The sequence below is a fragment of the Setaria italica genome, chromosome IX (assembly GCF_000263155.2).
Source record: "Setaria italica strain Yugu1 chromosome IX, Setaria_italica_v2.0, whole genome shotgun sequence".
NCBI classification, from domain to species: domain Eukaryota; kingdom Viridiplantae; phylum Streptophyta; class Magnoliopsida; order Poales; family Poaceae; genus Setaria; species Setaria italica.
The window spans coordinates 3,998,538-4,021,288 of record NC_028458.1 but is presented as its reverse complement, the minus strand read 5'-3'; the positions used below and the strand labels follow the sequence as shown (position 1 = coordinate 4,021,288).

At 46.5% G+C, this 22,751-nt stretch overlaps 2 protein-coding genes across 2 annotated transcripts; both read left to right on the top strand.

Moving 5' to 3' along the window:
* Nucleotides 1–1,180: 1,180 nt before the first annotated feature.
* LOC105915099 lies at nucleotides 1,181–3,597 on the top strand. The gene is made up of 2 exons (XM_012848892.1): nucleotides 1,181–3,531; nucleotides 3,588–3,597. The coding sequence occupies exons 1-2, from the start codon at nucleotides 1,181–1,183 to the stop codon at nucleotides 3,595–3,597; spliced, it is 2,361 nt and encodes a 786-aa protein (XP_012704346.1).
* An 11,467-nt stretch (nucleotides 3,598–15,064) lies between these two features.
* LOC101783089 lies at nucleotides 15,065–16,183 on the top strand. Its single transcript, XM_004981500.4, has one exon. The coding sequence runs from the start codon at nucleotides 15,220–15,222 to the stop codon at nucleotides 15,859–15,861; it is 642 nt and encodes a 213-aa protein (XP_004981557.1). The 5' UTR covers nucleotides 15,065–15,219; the 3' UTR covers nucleotides 15,862–16,183.
* The last annotated feature ends 6,568 nt before the right edge of the window (nucleotides 16,184–22,751 follow it).

The window sequence follows — 22,751 nt, the reverse complement described above, 5'->3', positions numbered from 1 at the left end:
CTGTGCAAAATTAAGCTAGGCATTACAGCATCAATATAACTTGGACACAGGCACTGTGAGCATCGACTCTAGTGCCGAACAGTCAAATCAACTCGTCAAGCTGATCGAACATGTTCCCGTGATACCACTCATGCCGAAAGCAGCAGCAAAATGAGGATGCAAGGCTTCCATTGAGTGTTTAGTGGTGAAGAAAAAAAGTGAAAGAAACGAGCATGCACCGACAGCTGGAGTGTGTGTGCAGTGAGCCACTGGCTGCTGCTAATAGTTATAGCACAGAGCGAGGTGGAACATGTCCTACTTTTTGCCATTTGTTTATCAGTTGCAGCAGGACTTCTTTTATATTAGACCCACATCCGTTATTGAAAGCCAAAGGTTGTGCACGTTTCCAGATTGTAAGTCATTTCAATTTTTCTGAAAGTCAAACCATTTTATGTTTGACTAAAATTATAGAGAGAATCACAAAGATTTATGGCACCGAATAGATATACTATGAAAATATATTTAATGAAAAAACTAATGATACTTATTTGGTATCATGAATGTTAGTACTTTATTGTATATATAAAACTTGATCAAATTTGATATGCTTTGACTCTCCAAAAAAGTTGGAATGCCTTATAATTTGAAACGGGAGTAGTTAAGTAATATTATAGCAGCTTCTAAAGTTAGGATGAGTAAACGTGAAAGGGTTTGAGATTAAAGATAGACGTGGCTCATGTTCAGGTTCAGGTTGATGACTTTTGGCAGAATTGGCTGGACAACTGCCAAGTTTTCTAATATGTTTTCACACAAAAATCAAAGATGACAGAGTGTTAGACTGTATAAATACGTAACCGATGCGATCAATAGAATCTATCCCTTATATTCTTTCATGGTATCTGAGGGGGTTACGATCCCCGCTTCCGCAACCCTAGACGCCGCCGGCCCTCACGACCGACGCGGCCTCGCCGTCGCTGGGCCTCGCGCTCGCCGGCCGCACGCGCGCCCCTGCGCCGTGCCTTCCCTCCGTCGCTGGGCCAAGGCTCGCCGGAGTACCACACGGTCCGTTCGACGCCGTGCGTTCTAATCTTCGCGCCGCCGACCGATCCATACGCACCGGCCGCTGATCCCGTCGCCACGTCGCGCGCCGCCACGACACGATCCGTCTGCCCGTCGCCGGTTTCCTGCCTCTACCCCAACTATGGCGGAGACCGCAGCCGAGCGCGCCGCCCAGGAGGCCCAGGAGCAGCGCGACCGGGAGGTGGCCGCCACTGCCCGCGCCAAGGCCCTCGACGAGTACGAGGCCAAGTACGCCGACGTCCACGCCGCCGCCATTGCTGTCCTCAACATCAAGGTGCTCGTGCCCGTCGTCCTGGATCGCGTCGCCAACAACTACACCCGGTGGCGCGCCCTCTTTCTCGTCGTCTTGGGCAAATATGCCCTCACCGATCACGTCCTCACCGATGTGGTCAACGATGATCGCCCGGCGTGGCTGCAGATGAACTGCACCGTCCTCACGTGGATCTACGGCACCATCAACCCCGACCTGCAGCAGTCCACAATGTTGAAAGAGCCCACCGCGCGGGTCGCATGGATACATCTGGAGGGCGAGTTCCTCGGGCAGCGCGAGTCGCGCGCCCTCTTGCTGTCCGCCGAGTTCCGCACCGTCAAACAAGGCTCATCCTCCATCACGGACTTCTGCCGACGCCTCGAGACGATGGCCGCCTCTCTTCGCGAGTTTGGCGACCCCGTTAGCGACCGCACCCTCGTCCTCACCCTGCTGCGCGGCCTCAGCGAGAAGTTCCGCCCCATGGTGACGAACATCAAGCTGCGACAGCCGTTCCCCAGCTTCTCGGAGGCGAGAACACTGCTGCTCCTCGAGGAAATCGACCTCAACGACTTCGCCGGCGACGCCGGCACGTCCTTCAGCAGCACCACGCCGGCCGCGGGCGCACCGGCGCTCCTTGCGGCCACGGGCTCCACCAACACCACATGGCGCCCCCCTGCCGGCGGCCCTGCTCCTCCTGGCCGCAACCAGGGCGGCGCGCCCACCGGCCAAGGCAACGGCAACCAGGGCGGCCGCTCCGGACGCCGTCGCGGACGCAACAAGCAGCAGCAGCAGGGCGGACAGCAGCAGCAGCAGGCGCCGCACGGGCAACACCAGCGCCCGCCGGCGCAGTACCAGCCCTGGGCGTACTGGCCACCGCCCGCTCCGGGGCCGATGTACAGACCGCCTGCTGCAGGGTACATGGCCGTGCAGCAACAGCAGCAGCAGGCGCTGCACGGCTACCAGGCCGCTCCGCCCGGCTTCGGCCTGTCACCAGGCTTCGGCGCACCATCCGGCTACGGCTACGGGGCACCTGGCTACCACGTCGCCCCGCCGCCACCACAGCAGCAGCAGCCATGGACGCCCATGCATGGAGGCAGCTTCGACACGTCCTCGCTCGCCAGCAACTTTAGCACCATGACGCTCTCCCCTCCCGGCATGGGCGAATGGTATGCTGACTCGGGCGCTGGCTCCCACATGGTCAACAACGCTGGTATACTCACCACCTCTCACCCTCCCTCGTCATCGCATCCTTCATCTATCATTGTTGGTGATGGGAACTTACTTCCCGTTACTTCCGTTGGATCACACTCTTTTTCGAACACTGGGCGTCCTCTAGTTCTTTCTAATGTTTTAGTTTCTCCAAACATTATTAAGAATCTGATTTCAGTTCGCCGTTTTACTTCTGATAATAATTGTTCCATTGAGTTTGATCCCTTCGGCCTTTCTGTGAAGGATCTTCAGACACGGAGCGTGATCGCCAGGTGCAATAGCACGGGCGACCTTTACCCGTTCTTCACGCCATCCAGCACCACTGCCCTCACTGCTGCTGCATCTTCCACCACTCTATGGCATCGTCGTCTCGGTCATATCGGTTATGAGGCTTTATCCACGCTCATTAGTTCCAATGCTATTCCATGTAATAAGCGCCATGATACTCATATTTGCCACGCTTGTCAGCTTGGTCGCCATGTGCGCCTTCCTTTTAGCATGTCAAACTCTCATGCCTCGCACGCCTTTGATTTAATACATTGTGATCTTTGGACATCCCCAGTTGTTAGTGTGTCTGGCTACAAATATTATCTTGTTATTTTAGATGACTGCACACACTACACTTGGACGTTTCCTTTACGCCTCAAATCCGACACGTTTGGTGCCATTACTCACTTTTTTTCCTACGTGCGTACGCAGTTCGGCTCCTCCATCAAGGCAGTCCAGTGCGACAACGGCCGTGAATTCGACCATTCTTCGGCCCGCACGTTCTTCCTCACTCATGGAGTCGTTCTTCGCATGTCCTGCCCTTACACTTCACAGCAAAATGGGCGGGCCGAGCGCATTCTTCGCACTATAAATAATATTGTGCGCTCCATTCTTTTTCAGGCTAGTCTTCCTCCCGTTTATTGGGCTGACTCCTTGCACACTGCAACATATCTTCTCAATCGTCACCCCACTAAAACCCTCGACGGCCTCACTCCTTTCTTTTCCCTATATGGCACGCAACCTACGTATGATCACTTACGCGTTTTTGGCTGTGCTTGCTATCCCAACCTATCATCCACAGCTCCACATAAACTTTCACCTCGATCCACTCTGTGTGTGTTCCTGGGATACTCCACTGATCATAAGGGTTATCGGTGTCTTGATCCGCCACAGTTCCTCTCCAGCAAGCACCTGTCGTCAACGCACACGGCATGCGCACACGCGGCAAGGACGGCATCCGGCAGCCCGTTGACCGTCTCAACCTTCACGCGGCACCGCTATCCCCTGTGCCTCCCTCAGTCCGTACTGCCCTGACTGACCCCGCATGGCGCCGTGCAATGCAGGATGAGTTTGACGCTCTGCAGGCTAATGACACATGGACCCTGGTGCCTCGACCGTCCGGTGTCAACCTTGTTACTGGGAAATGGGTGTTTCGTCACAAGTTCAAGTCTGATGGCTCTCTAGACCGTTACAAAGCTCGTTGGGTACTCCGCGGCTTCACACAGCGTCCAGGTATCGACTATGATGAGACTTTCAGCCCAGTGGTCAAACCAGCAACCATCCGCACCGTTCTTACTCTGGCACTCTCTCATTCATGGCCTATTCATCAGCTTGATGTGAAGAATGCATTTCTCCATGGCATCCTGAATGAGACAGTATATTGTGTTCAACCTGCCGGCTTTGTTGACACCTCCCGCCCAGATTATGTGTGCCGGTTGAACAAGTCACTCTACGGTTTGAAGCAAGCACCCCGAGCCTGGCATCATCGCTTCGCAAGTCATATCACTTCTCTCGGATTTGTTGAGGCGAAGACTGACAGTTCTCTGTTCATATACAGCCGGGGTGCTGATGTGGCATTCTTGCTTCTCTATGTTGATGACATTGTTCTTACAGCCTCCTCTACGAGTTTTCTACAGCGGATCATCCATGCTCTCCGCCAAGAATTCTCTATGACAGATATGGGGGCTCTTCACCACTTCCTCGGCGTCAGTGTGCAGCGTCAGAGTGACAGCTTGTTCCTCTCACAGCGTCAGTATATTCTGGACATTCTTGACCGTGCTGGTATGCTTAGCTGCAAGCCTTGCAGCACACCTGTGGATACTCATTCCAAGCTTTCTGCCGATGGAGCTGCCGTCACCGACCCCTCCTCCTACCGCAGTATTGCTGGTGCTCTTCAGTATCTCACTTTTACTCGTCCAGATATTGCTTATGCTGTCCAGCAGGTGTGCCTCTACATGCATGACCCCCGAGAGCCTCATCTGTGCGCTATGAAGCGCATTCTTCGCTACCTTCAGGGTACCTTGGATCTTGGTCTTCATCTTCACCGGACCTCACCAGTAGATCTGACTGTCTACACAGATGCAGATTGGGCGGGCTGTCCTGACACGCGCAAGTCCACTTCTGGCTATGCGGTGTTTCTCGGGGACAATCTCATCTCGTGGTCATCTAAACGTCAGCCTACAGTGTCCAGGTCCAGTGCTGAGGCGGAGTATCGAGCTGTGGCAAACGGCGTTGCTGAAGCCTGCTGGTTACGACAACTACTGCAAGAGCTTCATCATCCTCTTCGCCGTGCTACCGTGGTCTATTGTGATAACATCAGTGCTGTTTACCTCTCCAGCAATCCTGTCCAGCATCAGCGGACCAAGCATATTGAGATTGATTTGCACTTCGTGAGAGAGCGAGTCGCCCTCGGTGAAGCACGCGTCCTGCACGTTCCCACTACGTCTCAGTACGCCGACATCTTCACCAAAGGTCTGCCGACATCAGTCTTCATGGAGTTTAGGTCCAGTCTTAATGTTCGCGGTGCTCCCAGTTAAAACTGTGGGGGAGTGTTAGACTGTATAAATACGTAACCGATGCGATCAATAGAATCTATCCCTTATATTCTTTCACAGAGTAAGCGAAGTTGCACTATATGAACGCTCTTGGTTGCAAGGGCGAGCATCATGGCACCAACCATGGCGAATTGAAGAATTGATTGTGTCAACCAGAAAGTCGGATACACCGGTCCCAGACGACATTGTGTTCAGATGCTGTAAGTTAAAACAATCTTATAATCATTCCATTGTTGTTTTTGAAAATCAATATCAATCAAGCATCTATATAGTTTCATTGCGTGAACCATGCACCGCCGCACATGGTTACACTATCGAAACTTTAACACGTACAGAAAAACTGGCAGTAATAGAAAACTGTAATGAGTTTGTAATACACATCACCTTTTTTCGCGAAACATAATGATACATATCACTTGATCTAAAGTTACTGCACAAGTTAAACCCATAAAGCTAGCGTGCAAAATTTGTGAGTCAATTTCACGTGCAAACGCTAAGATGTTAGTTTCTATTGAAGTTGGATTTAGTTGGTAGTAGCTTCCTACAACAAAACTAATGTGCGGTGTGTGTAGTACGTGTGAAGCAGGCGAGTGCCGACAGTAGAAATGTAGTAGTAGTTTACAAGCGAATACATCATTTATTTTTTGTTATAAATTATCATATATTGAGATGAAAGTGAGATATGTGACATGAATGAGCACTCGCTGACATAAACAGGCTTCATTTTAGACCTCAGGGAGGAACATGTTGCAGACAAGTAATCCACATGTTGCAATGGGCGCTTGTTCCATTTCAGCGGGGCCAGCCTTCGCGAGAACTACACGCTCTTGATTCATGCAAATCTAAGCATGGCACTACAGCATCAATGTCTCTTGGGCATGGATTTTGAGTCCTTAGAGTATCAACCGTGACGAGATCCCAAAAGGTGGAGTACGTTTGCCCGATGCCACTCGTTCCGAAGGCTGCAAAATGCGGACGCGCGACTTCCATTCAGTGCTCGCTGCTTTAGTGGTGGGAAGAAAACAGGTGAAAGAAACAACGAGCTAGTAAAACAGCTGGAGTGTGTGAAGTGAGCTACTGGTAGGACTTTTGTTTTTAGAGAGAGATAGAGAGGTGGTAGGACGTCTAGCTTCGATTTTATGATGATGTGCCGGTGCCATACGGGAGTCCCTGCAGGGCCGCGTGAACGCCAAACCCGAATGAATGATTTATGGCAATATCAAATTTCACTAATTTGAGTGTTGTTCAAGTTTAACCATGAACTATTTGCTTCCTTGTGAAAATTTTGAATCCATGTCAATATCCATATTTCACTACTTAGAATCAACAAGTTTAAATCCATGTCAATATAATGTTTCACTACTTAGAATGCTGTTAAGGTTTACTCGTGCATTATGTGACTCCTGGTGGGGGAAAAAATTAATTTGAGGCTATTTCATTAATCCATGGGAGGATAAGTCTATGCAGCATAAAAGTTCTCACAAGTTGAAATTATTCTGCAAGTTACACCGTCGTAAAGCTAACGTGCAAAATTTGTGGGTCAATTCACATGCAAACGCTAAGATGTTAACTTCTATTCAAGTTCAATTTAGTTGCTAGCTTTCTAGAAACAAAACTACAAACCTCCCGGTACTGGTAGAAATTAGAAAAGGATGAATCCATCCAAGTGCGGCCCATCAGGGCAACAGAGTTTATTAGAACAGTCTCCAGTTCGGTTGCTGCTATGATTTGTTCTCAAGGGGCTGACTATACCATGTTCCCAGTTTATCTCATGTCATCACGCAAGTCCAGGCTCCAACGGAGTGTGCAGCTAGCTGTTCGCCACGGTCTCATCTCTTATGGCTGCGCCTGATGAGGGACGGACGAGCACAAACCATGGCGGCAAGCTGTCAGATGATCGTATCCGCCAGTGGACAACGCTTTCCCGACGCCGCTCAATCCGAAGCTAGCAACTTGTAAGAAATAAACCTTCACTGAGTATTTGTGGTGAGAAAATAGGTAAAATGGGATTAAAAAAAATGTGCGATGCGGGAAGCATGGCAAGTGCCGATAGTAGTTATACAGGAGTAGCTCATACAAGTTGCAAAGCCAATTAATATATCGTCTAAATTTTGTTATTATCATTTTTTCAGATGAAAGTGGTATAGGTGACATAAATGAGCACCAGCTGCATGCACACTGGTCAAAGTTTGCAAGTTGAACCTTAAAACTGCAGGATGAATATAATCCATCTAATAAGCGCGGCCCATCAGGCGAACAGCTTTTGCGTTTGTCCGAACAGTCTCCACCCCAGTTGCTGGCTTGCTGCTATGATTCTCAACTCTCGTGGGGGCGACGAACGTTTAGTTTCTCTCATGTGCTAACACATGTAATTGCAAGCTTGAACGTAGCGTCTATCTGTTCTTCATGGTCTCATGGACGTCGTCGACGTGATGGACAAGTACAGACGAAGGCGGCGAACCGACCAGGAGGTGTGGGTCTTGTGGACTGCGCTTTCCCGATTCCCCTCAGTCTGAAGCTGGTAGCGACATGCACAAGACGCATTGACCTTCACTTAGTAGTACCTCCGAGATTCATTATATTTGACGTTTCGGACAGTGATTTTAGCTTGCAAGTAGTTCAATTTGGCTGTTCAAATAAAAAGAATCGGAGGTAGTAGTTAGTATTATCGTAGTGGTGAGAAAATACGTAAAATAAGATTAAAAGTATATGCAAGGATGCACTCAAGAGCTGGAGTAGTGTGTGTGAAGCAAGGAGTGTCCAACTGTCGATAGTACTTGTATAACTCTACAAGAGAATATATCGTTTAACATCTGTTCTTATATTTTTCAGATATGAAAGTGAGATATATACGTGTGACATAAAATGAGCACTCTCTGCATCTACATTCATTGTGCATCCTGAATCGCTGTGGTGCTTCAGGGTCATCATAACACCACGACAGCCGAATACAATGTCACATCAATTCTCATCTTGCCTAGGCAAGATTATTGTCTCCACGCTACAGAGCAATCTGATCTAAGCATCACCGGTATAGGCTCACCCACACTGTGACGTCGCGCGTGTCCTTGTCAGCAGAACCAGCGGGACTGAACCATGTCGAGAGCAACGTCATCTCTTCTACCGTGCAAACCTAAGCTTGGCATCACCTCATCAATGTTGCCCGGGCGTCCATCTTGATTCTGCCGAGCATCGACTACGGTGCTGAACATGTTCCCGTGATGCCACTCATTCCGAAGGCAACAGCAAAATAAGGATGCACGGCTTCCATTGGGTGTTTAGTTGGGGAAGAAAACAGGTAGAATAAACAACGGGGTAATGAGGAGTATGCACCAAGAGGGGGATCAGTGTGTGAAGTGAGCCACTAGCTTGTTGGTGGTACTTACAGCATAGAGGTGGAACGTGACCTATTTCTGCCATCTTTAGATAAAGTGATTTACACTAGAATTAATTGTTTGTTTGATTCATGTTCTGGTTTGGTGGCATAATTATGCTTTACAGTGTGGGAAGCAAGGCTAGTGCCGATGTAGTCTACACTGTAAAGCGCGAGTTGTTCTGAAAATGTGTCGTACCTAGGAGTCAGCTTACCACCCATTTATATCATCTAATTTTTGTTATTATCAGATCCCATTTATATCATCTAATTTTTGTTATTATCAGATTTTTATATGAAAGTGGTATATGTAACATTAATGAGCACTAGCTGCATGTACACTAGTCAAAGTTTGCATGTTGAACCTTAATTAAACAGGACACCTTGCAAGTTAATTATGGGACTTTTGTTTTAGACCTCCGTGAGGAACATGTTCTGCAGCATTCTCGATTACGATTTGCATACGAGTCTCAGAACAATATAATTATGAACGATATGTGGTGTGGGCTGTCGGTCACCACCAATCCGCTGTTTTCCTGTGCAGGATGCATCTTGGCTATGCAATACTGCACAACTTTGGATGATTCAAGGATCATTGGTTGGCGCACCCATTGTGATGCTAGCGTCTCTCCCTTGATACAAGCGCTTCTTCCAGCGGGTCTACGTGACTGCACCTAGCGCGCCATGACGAGAATCAAATGGTACGTGCAAGTCTAAGGGCAACCACAACATTGACAAAAAGGTGAACTTAAGCATCTTGCGCTGCTATAAGAATGCACCTTTACTATTGTGGGTATATAAAAGAAAAAATACGCTTCAATCTTAGAGTGCACCACAAGCAAATAAACTACTAACTTCTGTTTACTGACTGTGGGGGTGTCCTGCTTGGTCTCATGGATTTTACCTGTTGCCCTCTGCACCGGATCCCACATTTCCTAGCATTTGAGTCAGCCACGTTGGCCTTGCCCTAAGCTTGGCACTACTACAGCATCAATGCTCATTGGGAGTGGGTTCCAATGCCTTTGAGCATCAACCGTGCCGCCGAACTGTTCTGAAACCTCAAGCGGTGGAATATGCTTGCCAGATGCCACTCATTCCGAAGCAGCGAGATGCGGAGGAGCGAGCTCTGTCGAGTGCTCGTTGCTTTAATTTTGGTGGTGGAAGAAAACAGCAGAGGTAAAAAAAAATGCTGGTGTGTGTGAAGTGGAGCTACTGCTAGGACGGACTTCTTTTTGTAACACCTCAGTAGCTGACCAGCAAGAAGCTTCGATTTTACGATGGTTCAGATAACTGTGTGTTGGGCTGGTGGGCTGGTGCCCTGCGGAACTGCCTAGGAGTTTAGGCTATATATCTCTTATATATATGGGGCTGCTTATCCTACTATTACTAATTGGAGGTTCCTTTTGAAGCCTTTAGGTGAAGCCACCTAGGATTTCTAGGTGGACACTCTAGAAAAAGAGAGAAATCCTAAAAATTCTCGGAAAAAAGCAAAACATCCAACCATCAATCAATAGATTCAAATCATTATAGCCATTGGATCTAGTATGGTTTCTAAAAAATTACCCACCTATGCCATTATGAAAATAGCCTAAAGTAACCCCCTAAATCTATATATAAATTATCCACCTCTGCTATTATATAAAATAAACTAAAGTAACCCCCTAATGTTCATCAAAATTACCCACTTATGCCATTATAAACAATATTTAAAATAACCCCCTAATTTGCAACTGAATTGCCTACCACTATTACTTTAAAAAATTTAAAGTAACCCCTTAAATTTGCATCTATATTACCCACACATGCTATTATTAAAAATAATATGAGGTAACCCTACGTTTTGAATCAAATAACCTTAATTAAAAATATACAGCAATATATGATTCTAAATCATCTATATCTTGCACTATTAGTATACGATATAATACTTAAGATCTATACGCATGGTGTGTGTTACCATTTATAAGGATATAAAGTGATGGAAATATGGATTTCTATGATAAAATTGTATCTCAAACTTAGGGTTCATTAAACAAATTCAAGCGCATAACTGTGATCCAAAGTGAAAAGTTAAAGATGATAAATGTGGATGAAAATATTATAAAGTAATTACTAACTAAAATCTATCACAATTGGATGAAGATATTAAGTATATATCTACATAAGTATCGTGTTTGAATATTTAACAAACGACAAGGTAGCTTATGGTAATAATTTTGTAGCAATGTAGTCTCATTTTTTTCCACTAGAGACTTCATATTAGTTCCCATGAGATAAGCTAGAAAAAGGAGAGAAATTCTCATAAAAATTAAAAACATCGAACACCAATCCTGTAAACTCTAATAATCATAGCCATTGATCTATTATATTTTCTAAAAATTTACCCACCATCATTGGAAAAATATTCAAAAATGAGCTCTAAACCTATATCTAAATTGCCGAGCTCAGCTATTATAAAAAATAATCTAAAGTAACCCCATAATTTCATCCAATTTACTAATACACATCATTATAAAAGCATAACTTAAAATGTCATTCTAAAATTTTATCTATGTTACCCATGTATGTCGATATTAAAAATAACCTAAAGTAAACACCTAAATCTTAATCAAATTATCTTCATGTGCATCATACAAAAATGTCAAAAAGTAAACTAAAATATGATTCTAAATTACCTATTTATGTCATTGTTAATATGAAAATACTAAGTTAAAGTATATACACATGATGAGTGCCACCATTTAGACCATTTATACATGTATGTGAGGAATCGGTGAAAAATATTGATTTGTATGCTAAACATAATGTATGGAGGATTGGAGGTGTGATAAAAAGGAAAAAATATGAATATGGATAAAAAAAAGTGCATAGAGTAATTATTAATTAAAAATCAATCAAAACTGCACAAAAATAGTACATATCTATATAAGTATTATGTTGAAGTATTGGAAAAATGAGAGGCAATAGGTAAACAATTTTGATTATTAGCTAAGAGTTTAATTTCTAAATAATTTTCAAATACAATAGCTTCTAAAAATATTAGCCCGTGCAGGAGCACAGGTTGATGGGCTAGTGAGTTTAATTGATCTCCTTATTGCCCACAGTACGAGGAGGATTAGGTTCTATTTTATTCCTTTAGGCTGTGTTTGGATTCACCTTACTTATTTTTGAGACTAAAGTTTAGTTCTTTTTAGTCCCTAAAGTTCCAAACAGACTTCTTATGGGACTAAACTTTAATCCATAAGTCACCAAGGGGTTGCTTATGGGGATTAAAGTGTACCCTGGATACCCTCTATCCTCGTTTATGACTTGTCCGTGTCCCCCTCACCCTACCCGCCCCACTGCCCCACCGGTCCCCGCCGCTAGCCCTCACCCCGCCGCCGTCCTCGACCACCCACCTGCCGCCGCCGCCCTCCCCGAACCTCGCCCCGCTTTAGTCCAGTTTTGTGGACTAGAGGACTAAAGGTTTTAGTCCTACTTTTAATCAAGTGTTTAGATATTTAATCAACTAAAGTGCACATTTTAATTCAAATTTTAGTCCAGGATGAAAACCAACAACCACCATCTTTGTACCGCCAGCAATGAATTTCCATTGATCCTCATTTACGAAGAGAGAGAGACGGGAGCTGTCATCTCGTGAGATGACGGCACGCGCTCGTGCGAGACGGCATGGCATCGCCATTGTAGTCGTCGCAAATAACGACGACAATCCGGATCCACCTGCGGTGGGGCGCACGGCGAGCCACTGGTGCCGCACCATCCCAGCGCCCTCCTCTGGCTTCCTGCAGGATGGGCCATGCCTGAAGGGCCAATGCCGGCGCCTGTCCGTGCAGATCAAGCCGCCCATGGCCGAGCTCGCCGCTGCCCCGTCAAGCTGTGGCCACCACTGACCCCTCAAACGGAACCGTGATGATCTCCTCTATGTGCTGCACCACTTTCCCATGGGTCGGCGAGAACAGAGGCCTGCCATCATTGCCACCGGCAATGGAGGCCGGCCGTGATCTGTTTTGGCTCTTTGCAGTTTCACCCCTATAGAATAACAAAATAGTATCAAAATTCTTATGTCTTGGCGAATTTGCAGAAAATTCCGGTGACACTAGCACTTGTTTCAGCTTCTGAACTGCCTGAACAAACAACCCCAAGGATTCTGTGATGCGCGGGCAAGGGTGGCTGGGGTTTGCATGGTACACTGTACAGTGATGAACACTACTCTCTCTCTCAGCTGCCGACTGCTTAAGGGGGTGTTTGGATACGAGGTGTTAAACTTTAACAGTGTCACATCGGATGTTCGGATGCTAATTAGGAGAACTAAACATGAGCTAATTATAAAACTAATTGCAGAATCCTGTGCTAATTCGCGAGATGAATCTATTAAGCCTAATTAATTCATCATTAGCAAATGGTTACTGTAGCACCACATTGTCAAATCGTGGACTAATTAGGCTTAATAGATTCGTCTCGCGAATTACACTCCATCTGTGCAATTAGTTTTGTAATTAGCTTATATTTAATACTCCTAATTAGCATCCAAATATCTAATATGACGGGTGTCAAAACTTTAACACCTAGTTGCCAAACAGGTCCTAAGTTGCATTTGCTATGGCGACTACACTAGAATTTGCTCTGGAACGATGATGGCGTCGTGCTGGAAGCATCAACTTCTCTTGGTTGTTCATCGCAAACCCAAAGAGTATCAAGTGTGGCGCCGAACCGTGCAGGGACGCATGCCAGTGGAATATGTTTGCCTGATGTCACTCATTCTGAAGGCGGCGAAATACGGAGGCACGACTTCCATTGAGTGCTTTGCTGCGGGGTTTAGTGGTGGAAGAAAACAGTTGAAAGAAACAACGAGATAAAAAAGCTGGAGGATGTGAATTGTGAGAGGTGAGCTACTGGTAGGACTTCTTTTTATAGCAAGAGTACCTGACCAGAAAAGCAGCTTCGATTTTATGATGATTCGGAGAACTGTTGTGTGGGCTGGTGGGCCGGTTGGCTGCGGGTCTCCCAGCTAGTGGGCTAGACTCAGACTATGCATCGTAGAAGATTGTTTGAGTCATCAATTTATTCTTATTTGTTCAAAAAATTATTCTTATTTGCTAATGGGGATATCAATAAAAACAGTTCACTGGGAATGGGTTAAGTAACCCACAGCAGCTTCGGTTACGATTTACATACGAGTTTCATAAGAGAGTTCATTGAATTATGAATGATCTGTTTGTTGTGTGGGCTGGTGGGTCTAGTGCCTCTCTGAAACCAGCCAAAACTAATGGGCTAAAATGTCGCCGTCGAGGCACTCTGTGCTTGAGGATCAGAAAACAACTCTGACGGAGAACGCACCTTGCATCTTGGCTATGCAAAACTGTTGCATCCGTGGAGCGATCTGATCCAAGGATCACCGGTAGTAAGGATTACAGCATCAACTTTTCTTTTCTTTTCTTCTGTTGGACAAACGGAAATGCAAACTTCCACTAACCAGTGTCGTCTCTAGTAAGATCGCCAGAGACCACATCGGATACAAAGTCTGGTGCATGGCATCCTCATCCATCCTACCATCACCGTAAGCAGCTGAACAATCTGCTACCTGATTACTACTACAGGCTGAGATAACACATTCAGTAAATTCATACGGCATCAAATTTCTGAACCACCTGAACAAACACCCCCAAGGGGTTCCTATCCCATGCCGCTGACCTGAGAGCACCACCAACGATTTTGTGATGCACGGGCAAGGGTGGCTGGTGTTTTGTGATGCCGGACAACGATGGCGTTGTCCTAGAAGCTAGCATCAACTTCTGTTGGGTGCCCATTCGAAGTTCATAGGGCATCAAGCGTGGCGCCGAACCGTGCAGGCACATATACTGGTGGAATATGTTCGCCTGATGTCACTCATTCCGAAGGCAGCGAAATGCGCTTGCTGCGGGCTTAGTGGTGGAAGAAAACAGGTGGAAAAAAATAACAGCGAGTTAAAAAAAGGCTGGAGGATGTGACCTGTGAAGTGAGCTACTGGTTTTTTCTCTGAGACCCGTGAAGTGAGCTACTGGTAGGACTTGTTTTCATAGCAAGCACCTGACCAGCAAAGCAGCTTCGATTTTATGATCCTTCAGAGAAACTGCTGTGGGCTGGTGGGCTGGTTGCCTGCGGGGACTCCCAACTAGTTAGTGGGCCAGAATCGCTGCCCCGCCCATCCATCTCTCTACGCTTCTTCATCAACCTATCCTGCCGGGCCGCGTGCACGCCAAGCCCGAATAATTCCGCGTCGCCGCCAGTCAGGCCCACCGCGGGGGAATTCCGACCGTTGCGCCGCTCAGTCAGGTGCGCGAACCGGCTTTTCCCAACCTTTTTAAGCCCATCTCGCCCTCCCGACCGTTGCGACCCCAAAAATTCCCCTCCTTCAGATCCTTCCCGTTCCAAGCAGCCGCGCACGAGACGAGACCGCCGCTGCCGCCGCGCACTCGAGCCGCTCGGCGCCGAGAACCACCCAATCGCAGCTTCCACCTCCGCCACCCATGGCCGACTCCAGCGCTCTCGTCGTCTCCGGCGCCGGGTCCGGGGCCGCGCGGCAGCAGCAGCAGCACCCGCTGAGCCAGATCGCGGCGAGCGGGACGCACCGGCTGCTGCTGAAGCAGTGGGTCAAGGAGGAGGACCTGCTGGCGCGCCGCGTCGCGCTGCGGGAGGCCCGCCTCGACGGCGCGCGCAAGGAGATCGCCTTCCTCTACTGCGCCTTCTTTGCCTTTCACGCCGCCTCCGTCCTCCTCCTCTTCCTCTCCTCCGCCTCCGCCGGATCGCCGTCCCCCGCCGCGTGCAGGAGGTCCTGGATCCCCTGCCTCGTCTCGCTGCTCTCGTCCCTCGCCATGCTCTGGGCGCTGCGGTACAAGTCCGACACGGAGGCCGTCCTGGAGCGCCTCCTCGCGCGGGAGCGGGAGGACGCGCTGCTCCTCGGCAGGTGCGTCTCCGAGCTCAAGCGCAAGGGCCTCGACTTCGACCTGCTCAAGGAGGTGGACGCGCTGCGAAGGGCCAAGAGCCTCCGAGTCGAGGCCAAGGGAGCCGAGAAGGCCAGGCGCTGGCAGGCCAGGGACCTCGCCGTCTTCGCGCTCTTCGCCGCCGCATGCGGGGTGCTCGTGCTCACCAGGTTCCTGCTCTGTAATTAGACGAGATTACGGGAAGAACCGGGGATCACGTGATGATTGAATTGCCTCCTTGGCGCTGTTCTTGACTACCATTGCTTTGCTGGATGAGGATGAAGGGCCCTGTCATTCTTGGCAGAACTGTTTGTTCTGCGAATTTTGGTGTTGGATTTTATCTGTTTGTAATAAGGAAATATGTGATGCGTCAGGTTTTATCTGTGTTTCTGATTGTAACAGAGAGGGAAAATGCTCTCTCAGTATTATGATACTACGACAAAGATGATGTTAATCCTACTTCGTTGGCCAAAATGTTTAACTGCCTCGTTGCTTGAGGCAGAATTTGCAAGTCTTGTGAATGGTTATGTTGTGATTTGGTAAAATCGTTCCGGATTTTGCACATTGTCACTTTTCCAGGTTATTTACTTGTCTGAATTTTCAGTTCCAAGTGAATTTTTGGAACCTGCAGCCTGTTCTACAAAAGATAGCCTGTTTTTAGGGGCAGCCTGCAATCTGACTGGACAGAAAATTCCAGATTAACATAGTGTTTTTCCTCTCTGATGAATACTGGAATTAAGCAGCACTATCTTATGACAAACGAATAGAAAATGCCAGATCTTCAAGAAGCTCGAGAAATCAACCGTTCCTGATTATATTCTGCTTGGATGCATTTTGCTTGCATATATGTTGTGCTGTTTGCTTGCCTTTTTATTCATTCTAAGAGAAATTCCATCCAAAAAAACTCCATCAATTCCACGAACAGGCAAGGGAACTGCAAAGTCTAGAAAAATTGTGGTTTCGTACAAACCTTGCAACAGAGCTTGCCAAACATTGAGAAACACAAACCATTATACAATGCATATTGGTACTGCTTACAAGCACATACTGTGATTACGTTTTATCACACCACAATCACCATTTCCCCTGAACCTGAACGAAGTAACAAATACAGGCACCAAATTGCTCAATGTACACCGCAACATAGCATAGATGAAAAGAATGAACTATATCAGTTAAACCAAACAAATCCCGAAACGACATCCCACTCAGACGTTCTCAGCCCCTTCTTTCTTCATGTGGAACGGCTCATGCGCCGGCGAGGACCCGCCGACGACGCCGGGCGGCGGCAGCGGCGTGCCGTAGATCTGCGCGCCGACGCCGGCCCGCATCTCCTCCCGGCCCCTGTGCTTGCCGAGGAAGTAGCAGCCGAAGCCGAGCAGGATGGAGAAGAAGATGAAGGGCAGGGAGATCACCAGCACGAACCCCATGCCTCCTCTCTTGCTGCTCCGGAATTCCAACCGCTTGGAGGAGCAGGGGAGAACGTGAAGGATGCTTTGAAGGGAGGACGATGGTGGAGGTGAGGTGGTGCCGGTGCTTTGCTTTGGGAGGGGAGATGGGTGGACTGGTGGAGTGAGTTAAATAGTTGAGGAGGCAGTGGAAGCTGCAGGAGAATCCTGTGGAAGAAGGCGGCGGCAGCTGGAAGAAGCTTGTGGAGTGTGCTGTTGCGACAGCCTTCCGACCGTTGGGCTGGCGCTGGTGGTGGTGGCCTTGTGGGCAACGGTCGGATGACGAAAGCCCGTGCTGTTCTTTTCCTCCGTTCAGTGCTACTCCTCCTATGTTACTGCACGTGGGTAATTGTGGAAGATTATAAGCTTCACTTTTGAGGTCAAAGGTCAGACTACGTTTTGCCAAAAAAAAAAGAAGGCGTAAAGTTAGGACGACCTACTACTTGGAACGCATAATTTTTTAAAATTGTATGTGTCTTTCTTTAAAAAATACAAAAGGCTGTAAAGTTAGGAGACATTTCGAGCTCATATGCAGCTAATTTTCACTGCATCTGTATTCTTTCTACGAAGAAAACGCCACTTCATGTATGCACGCAGGTCCTGTGTAACAACCTCGTCCTCCAAAAACCGCACCGTCCAACCTTTCCGAGGGGTGGGCACGCGTACACATAGCACCATGCTTACACTTTCATTCTCACTTCGTATAAAAGGGTTAACCCGAATGTGTTATGGCTGGTTGACAAAGGCTTATAAGTTAGCTCCACCCTTGCTCAACTAGCAAGGTGGTACTAAACATGTGCACCTACACTCATAGACCACGCTGGACCAACCAAATTGGGCCATCCTAGGGCCTGTTTAGTCCCCCAAACTCCCAACTTTGACACAATGCAAAAGAAGATTCCCCATCACATCAAACTTGCAGTACATGCATGGAGTACTAAATGTAGACGAAATCAAAAACTAATTGCACAGTTTTGTTGTACTTTGCTAGACAAATCTTTTGAGCCTAATTAGTCAATATTTGGACAATAATTCACAAATACAAACGAAACGCTACAGTATGCTACAGTGCTACAACGGTGATTTTGCATCTCCAAAGTTGGGCAACTAAACAAGGCTCTTCGTGTGCCGGCCATGTTTTCAGTGCTGAGCGTACTATCCCCTGACAACCAAAATACAGACATCATCACATTCTGCCTTCTACCAGCTCTCTCTACTGAAAAATTCTTCAGACAGCAATGCGGGAGCTCTTTGATCTTGCTTTCCAAAAACTCTCTGCCTCTCCTCCTGACATCCCAGGTTGAAACAACGAACTCATCCATTCGCCTTCCTCTCGGCTCTGTCCAAATAAGAGTTTGGGAATCTCTTTTCGAAAGGAACGGCACGATGAAGACGCATAATGAGATTCGTTTGTGCTTCATCCTCTACACTCTTCGTTTGGGCTTAGAAAATTGCCTCATCATTCTCCGCATCCAAAGTGACGGTTGTCGGATTGCCAAAGCAGTTTTTGTGCTCGTGCACAGCTCATACAATACACCCATACGATACTCCAACCAGGATAGCGGCGGTTTGCGAAAGAATTCCTCTGTTCGTCTCCAGTCTCCGGCCACAAGTTAGTGACATTTTGGGCGTCTCGGCTAAGCCCCACAGGTCAATCTCAAGGATAATTTTGCAATATTATATTCAGTAAAACCTAGCATTATTTCAACACTACGAAAATATTTTCAGGGACAAACCCATAATTTACAAATAAAATTCAATGTACACAATCTGAATGCTGATAAACATATCGATAGCCAGGAATTGAAATGTTTGGCTACGTGCAATCATGTTGTCACTTATTATAACCTGTCCAAAAGGGATGAGTATTACTCAAAGCCTGAAAGACTTTGCAAGTCTTGCTCTAGACAATGATGTTTTCCCAATGTCCCTAGTCTCACAGCATCCACATGCAGGTACCCATCTAGTCATTTGGACTTCTGCAGCGCACCGGCCTCTGTTTTCAAAACAAGTGAGCCATGGATGCAGGTGGCTCGTGTTTACTGGACTCCAAGAACACGGTTTTCCACAAAACAGAACAAAAGATCTTGCAAAAGCAAAAAAAAAAACTTCGTGCGTATTTGGAGACTCCATGCGTGTTACTTGTCTCATCTAGTTACCAAACATGAGGGTTCCACTTGTAGAACGTTTAATGTTTGTCTTGAAGAATTTAGAAGTCATCATTCCATTTGTTCTCTATATCCTAAATCGACAGCAATTCGTTAGTAGTACAATTAACTCAAAATATTTGGAAGAAAAGTGCTAATTCTGAAAGTTAATTTTACTAGATGCTAAATTAAAATACCTTACTCAATTCGGCATTTTTATATGCAATGGTGCCCTTGGAAGGCTTAGTTAAATTTGGCAACGAGTCAGTCATGTTGTAAAAAAAGAATATAACCTCGAGCCTGTAGAACCCAGGTAGACCATGGCGTGGAAGCAATTATGATATTCAAAAATTTTAAATAGCTAGCGTTTCAAGTCATGACGTATGACACTTGATATACTCCAAATGGAGGTGTTTATATCAGTTTTATATACAAAAATGCACCTGATATGACTTATGAGGGCCATAAAGTCTAATCTACTGCACCACGAGAAAGAGATTAAAAACAGAGATGATTGACGATCAGATGATGATAATGGGAATATATAAATGGTTGAAACCGCTGATGAAAGGTACATATTGGCGTTAGGTGGACCACGAGAGATTAAGGCTACTATAGTCGTAGCTGAAAGGGGCTTGATCGCCAGTAATTCGTAAATACTTTTTATTTGAAATGCGTTCGTCGAACAATAAACATGTTTCTGTGAGCCATCGTTACAGAATCTAATGCAATGTGTAAACATATCAACACGATGTATGTACTCCATTGGCAAATCATTCATTTTAGCCGAACTTGCTGATGGCATTGTTGCATTAGTCTATAAAACCTACTCCTACATAACGAAACAATGTTTCAGACATGGAGCACATACTATGGAATTGTTTACTTTGGCTATACTTCAATTTAATTATCATACGACGCCTCTTCAATCCAAGCAATTTGACAATTTGGAAGTAATTTCTTTTTTTCTTTTACACAGAATTTCCCCTTTATTATCATGACTAGGGGGAGGTTGGGTTATGGCTGAATCATTCAGATATCCGTACAGGACCTTTTACTCGAGATGGAATATCCGTACAGAAGTTGACATGCTCTGGTTATCAAGCGAAATAAAATGGCCAAGAATTAAATTAGATATCCGTACAGCACCTGAATACTTGATTCAAGTATCATATGGCAAATATTGAATCCCAGCAATTTGACGCTTCAGGAAGAAATTTTCTTATCATGGCTTTGGCTATGGGGGTACAATGAATCATTGAGATTTCCATGCAGCCAGAGCTTGACCTGAATGCCTCTAGATTAATCAATATGTGTTTATATTTCATCGCTTCACCGTCAGTAAAATGGTTAGTCCTCACATTGTTGGCAGATTCTACTGTCATGAATGAAACAGACAGCGGTTACTGCAAGAGGAAATCAAACGACAAGACAATAAACAAATGCATGAACACGACCATACCTACTGAAACCATCTAATAGTTTTCAGCCATCACAGCTGGCAAAGCATTCATTATATACGCAGGAGGGCTGACAATAACTACTGGGCTTCTAGCAAACCAAGTGTCAAACGCAGATCAGAGGAGGATGGGTAAGAGCGTGTCAGTTCAGCGAGGGCACATCCCGGTGCTCGTCGGCGAGGGGAAGGAGCTACAGAGGGTTCTGGTGCATAGGAAGGTGCTTCACCATCCATACTTCACCGGGTTGCTGGAGCTAGCAGCAATGGAGTTTGGGCATGATCAGAAGGGGGTACTCAGAATCCCTTGCGACGTCAAATGCTTCCACACAATTATTCAGCTCATCAGAAGCAGCACGAGGAGGAAGAAGGTGACTATTTCTATTCCATGCCTCCTTTTCCCCCAAGTTGATGTAAGGTTCAGATTTCAGAGAGATTAAGAGGTTGGGTCTCAAGTTTTCAGTTTCCGGTCACCTCCTGCATGCCCCCATCTTGCTCTATCCTAGTCAAGTAGTCATCAGTGTAATCAACCTTATGATGTGTGACGTATCCCTTTTTTTCAGCTTTTACATCATGTACATAGTCTGAGCTAGAGATGGAGGAAATGTGTGCCATCTGTACTATCATCATGACACATAGTGGTTTGGACGATTAGGGCAACGGATGTATCTGTCATGCACACGTTTTGTCACAATTATTTCTCAGAATATTTGCTTTGTTCCTTTATCCTTCAAGTTCTTTGAGCAAAACGAAAGGTGGGAACCGGTGAACCTGGAATTTGAGCTTAAGGTTTCTTTTGTTTTTTTTTTAAATAAAGGCGCAGCATCAGTACTGTCACAAAAATGAGGACATGCCAACTATAATCCCCACTCTGCTACTAGTTTAAGATTGCCGCAGCAAGTTCTCTGGGGCAAAAAAATATATATATTGCTCAACAACTAAGAATTGCACTTATGGGATTGGACGATTTGAACGCAAAACGATCCTTGAGAAGCATCATGAGGTGAACTTGTGAAAAGTGAAAACAGATGGCAGAGCTCCTGCGTGGCTGCCTCTCGTACAATCCCCACGAATCGCCCTCTGCTCGCAACGCCTCTCGTCCTTATCCCCTCACCTCTGACCATCTTTGCCGTTAATGGCGAGGGTTAGCAGGAAGCTCTCTTTCCGTTTTGACGAAACGGCGGCCAGATGGATGACCAACGGCCGCTCGCGAGCGCGACCTTGGCAGGCTCAATCAAGGGAGAGACGTTTTCCGATTGAGGAAGCGTAAATGACGGGTGTTTGCAAATCAAGAGCATCGATCATAGATCACCGTTTACTGCGGATCCGACGGCGTACATTAATTTAATTTGCTTTTTACTGTGTGTAATGGCTATGAGCCTGAGGTTAGACTCTGTAAAATACCGAGTTGGATATTTGTGTGCCGGCTGCCGAGAGCGCGAGGAAAGGTCACGACGATATTTGACACATTTCCTGTGTTCATGTTCCTTAGACTTGGAACCCTCCTAGCTTTTCTTTGCATTTATCTACCGCAATATATTCTGCAATTAACTTTATTCCTGCTTAGATTAAAGTCCAGTTCGTTTGGGGGCTTTGCGGGCTGAGCGAGCCAGAGATGGCAGCCGACCTGAGAGGTTGTGTTTGGTTGGGCTGTGGCTTTTGAAAAAGCTGCTGTGAGCTGTGGGCTGTGGAAAAGCAGCTGTGGGAAAAGCAGAAGACCGTTTGGTTAGAGGAGCTGTGAAACTGTAGGCTGTGTAAGAAATACATGTAATGCCCCTAAAGGTCTGTGAGTGTGTTTATATGCAAATTGCTCGTAACAAAATAAATTTTATATATTTTTCATCCATTAAAGTGATTGGTCCACATAAATAAAATTATATCCATCAAAAGTTCTACACAAGGATGCCATCCTTCAACATGGATGAGCAGGGAGTGGCGGCCGGCAACCGGGGGCGACGGGCGGCGGGGTGCGGCGGCCGGGGTCGTCGAGCGGCGGCGGTCCGGGGGGCGGGGTGTGGCGAGCGGCCG

Bases quoted from the DNA above. Each gene is read 5' to 3' on its own strand.
- LOC101783089 (XM_004981500.4), top strand. From the start codon at position 15,220: ATGGCCGACTCCAGCGCTCTCGTCGTCTCCGGCGCCGGGTCCGGGGCC.
- LOC105915099 (XM_012848892.1), top strand. From the start codon at position 1,181: ATGGCGGAGACCGCAGCCGAGCGCGCCGCCCAGGAGGCCCAGGAGCAG.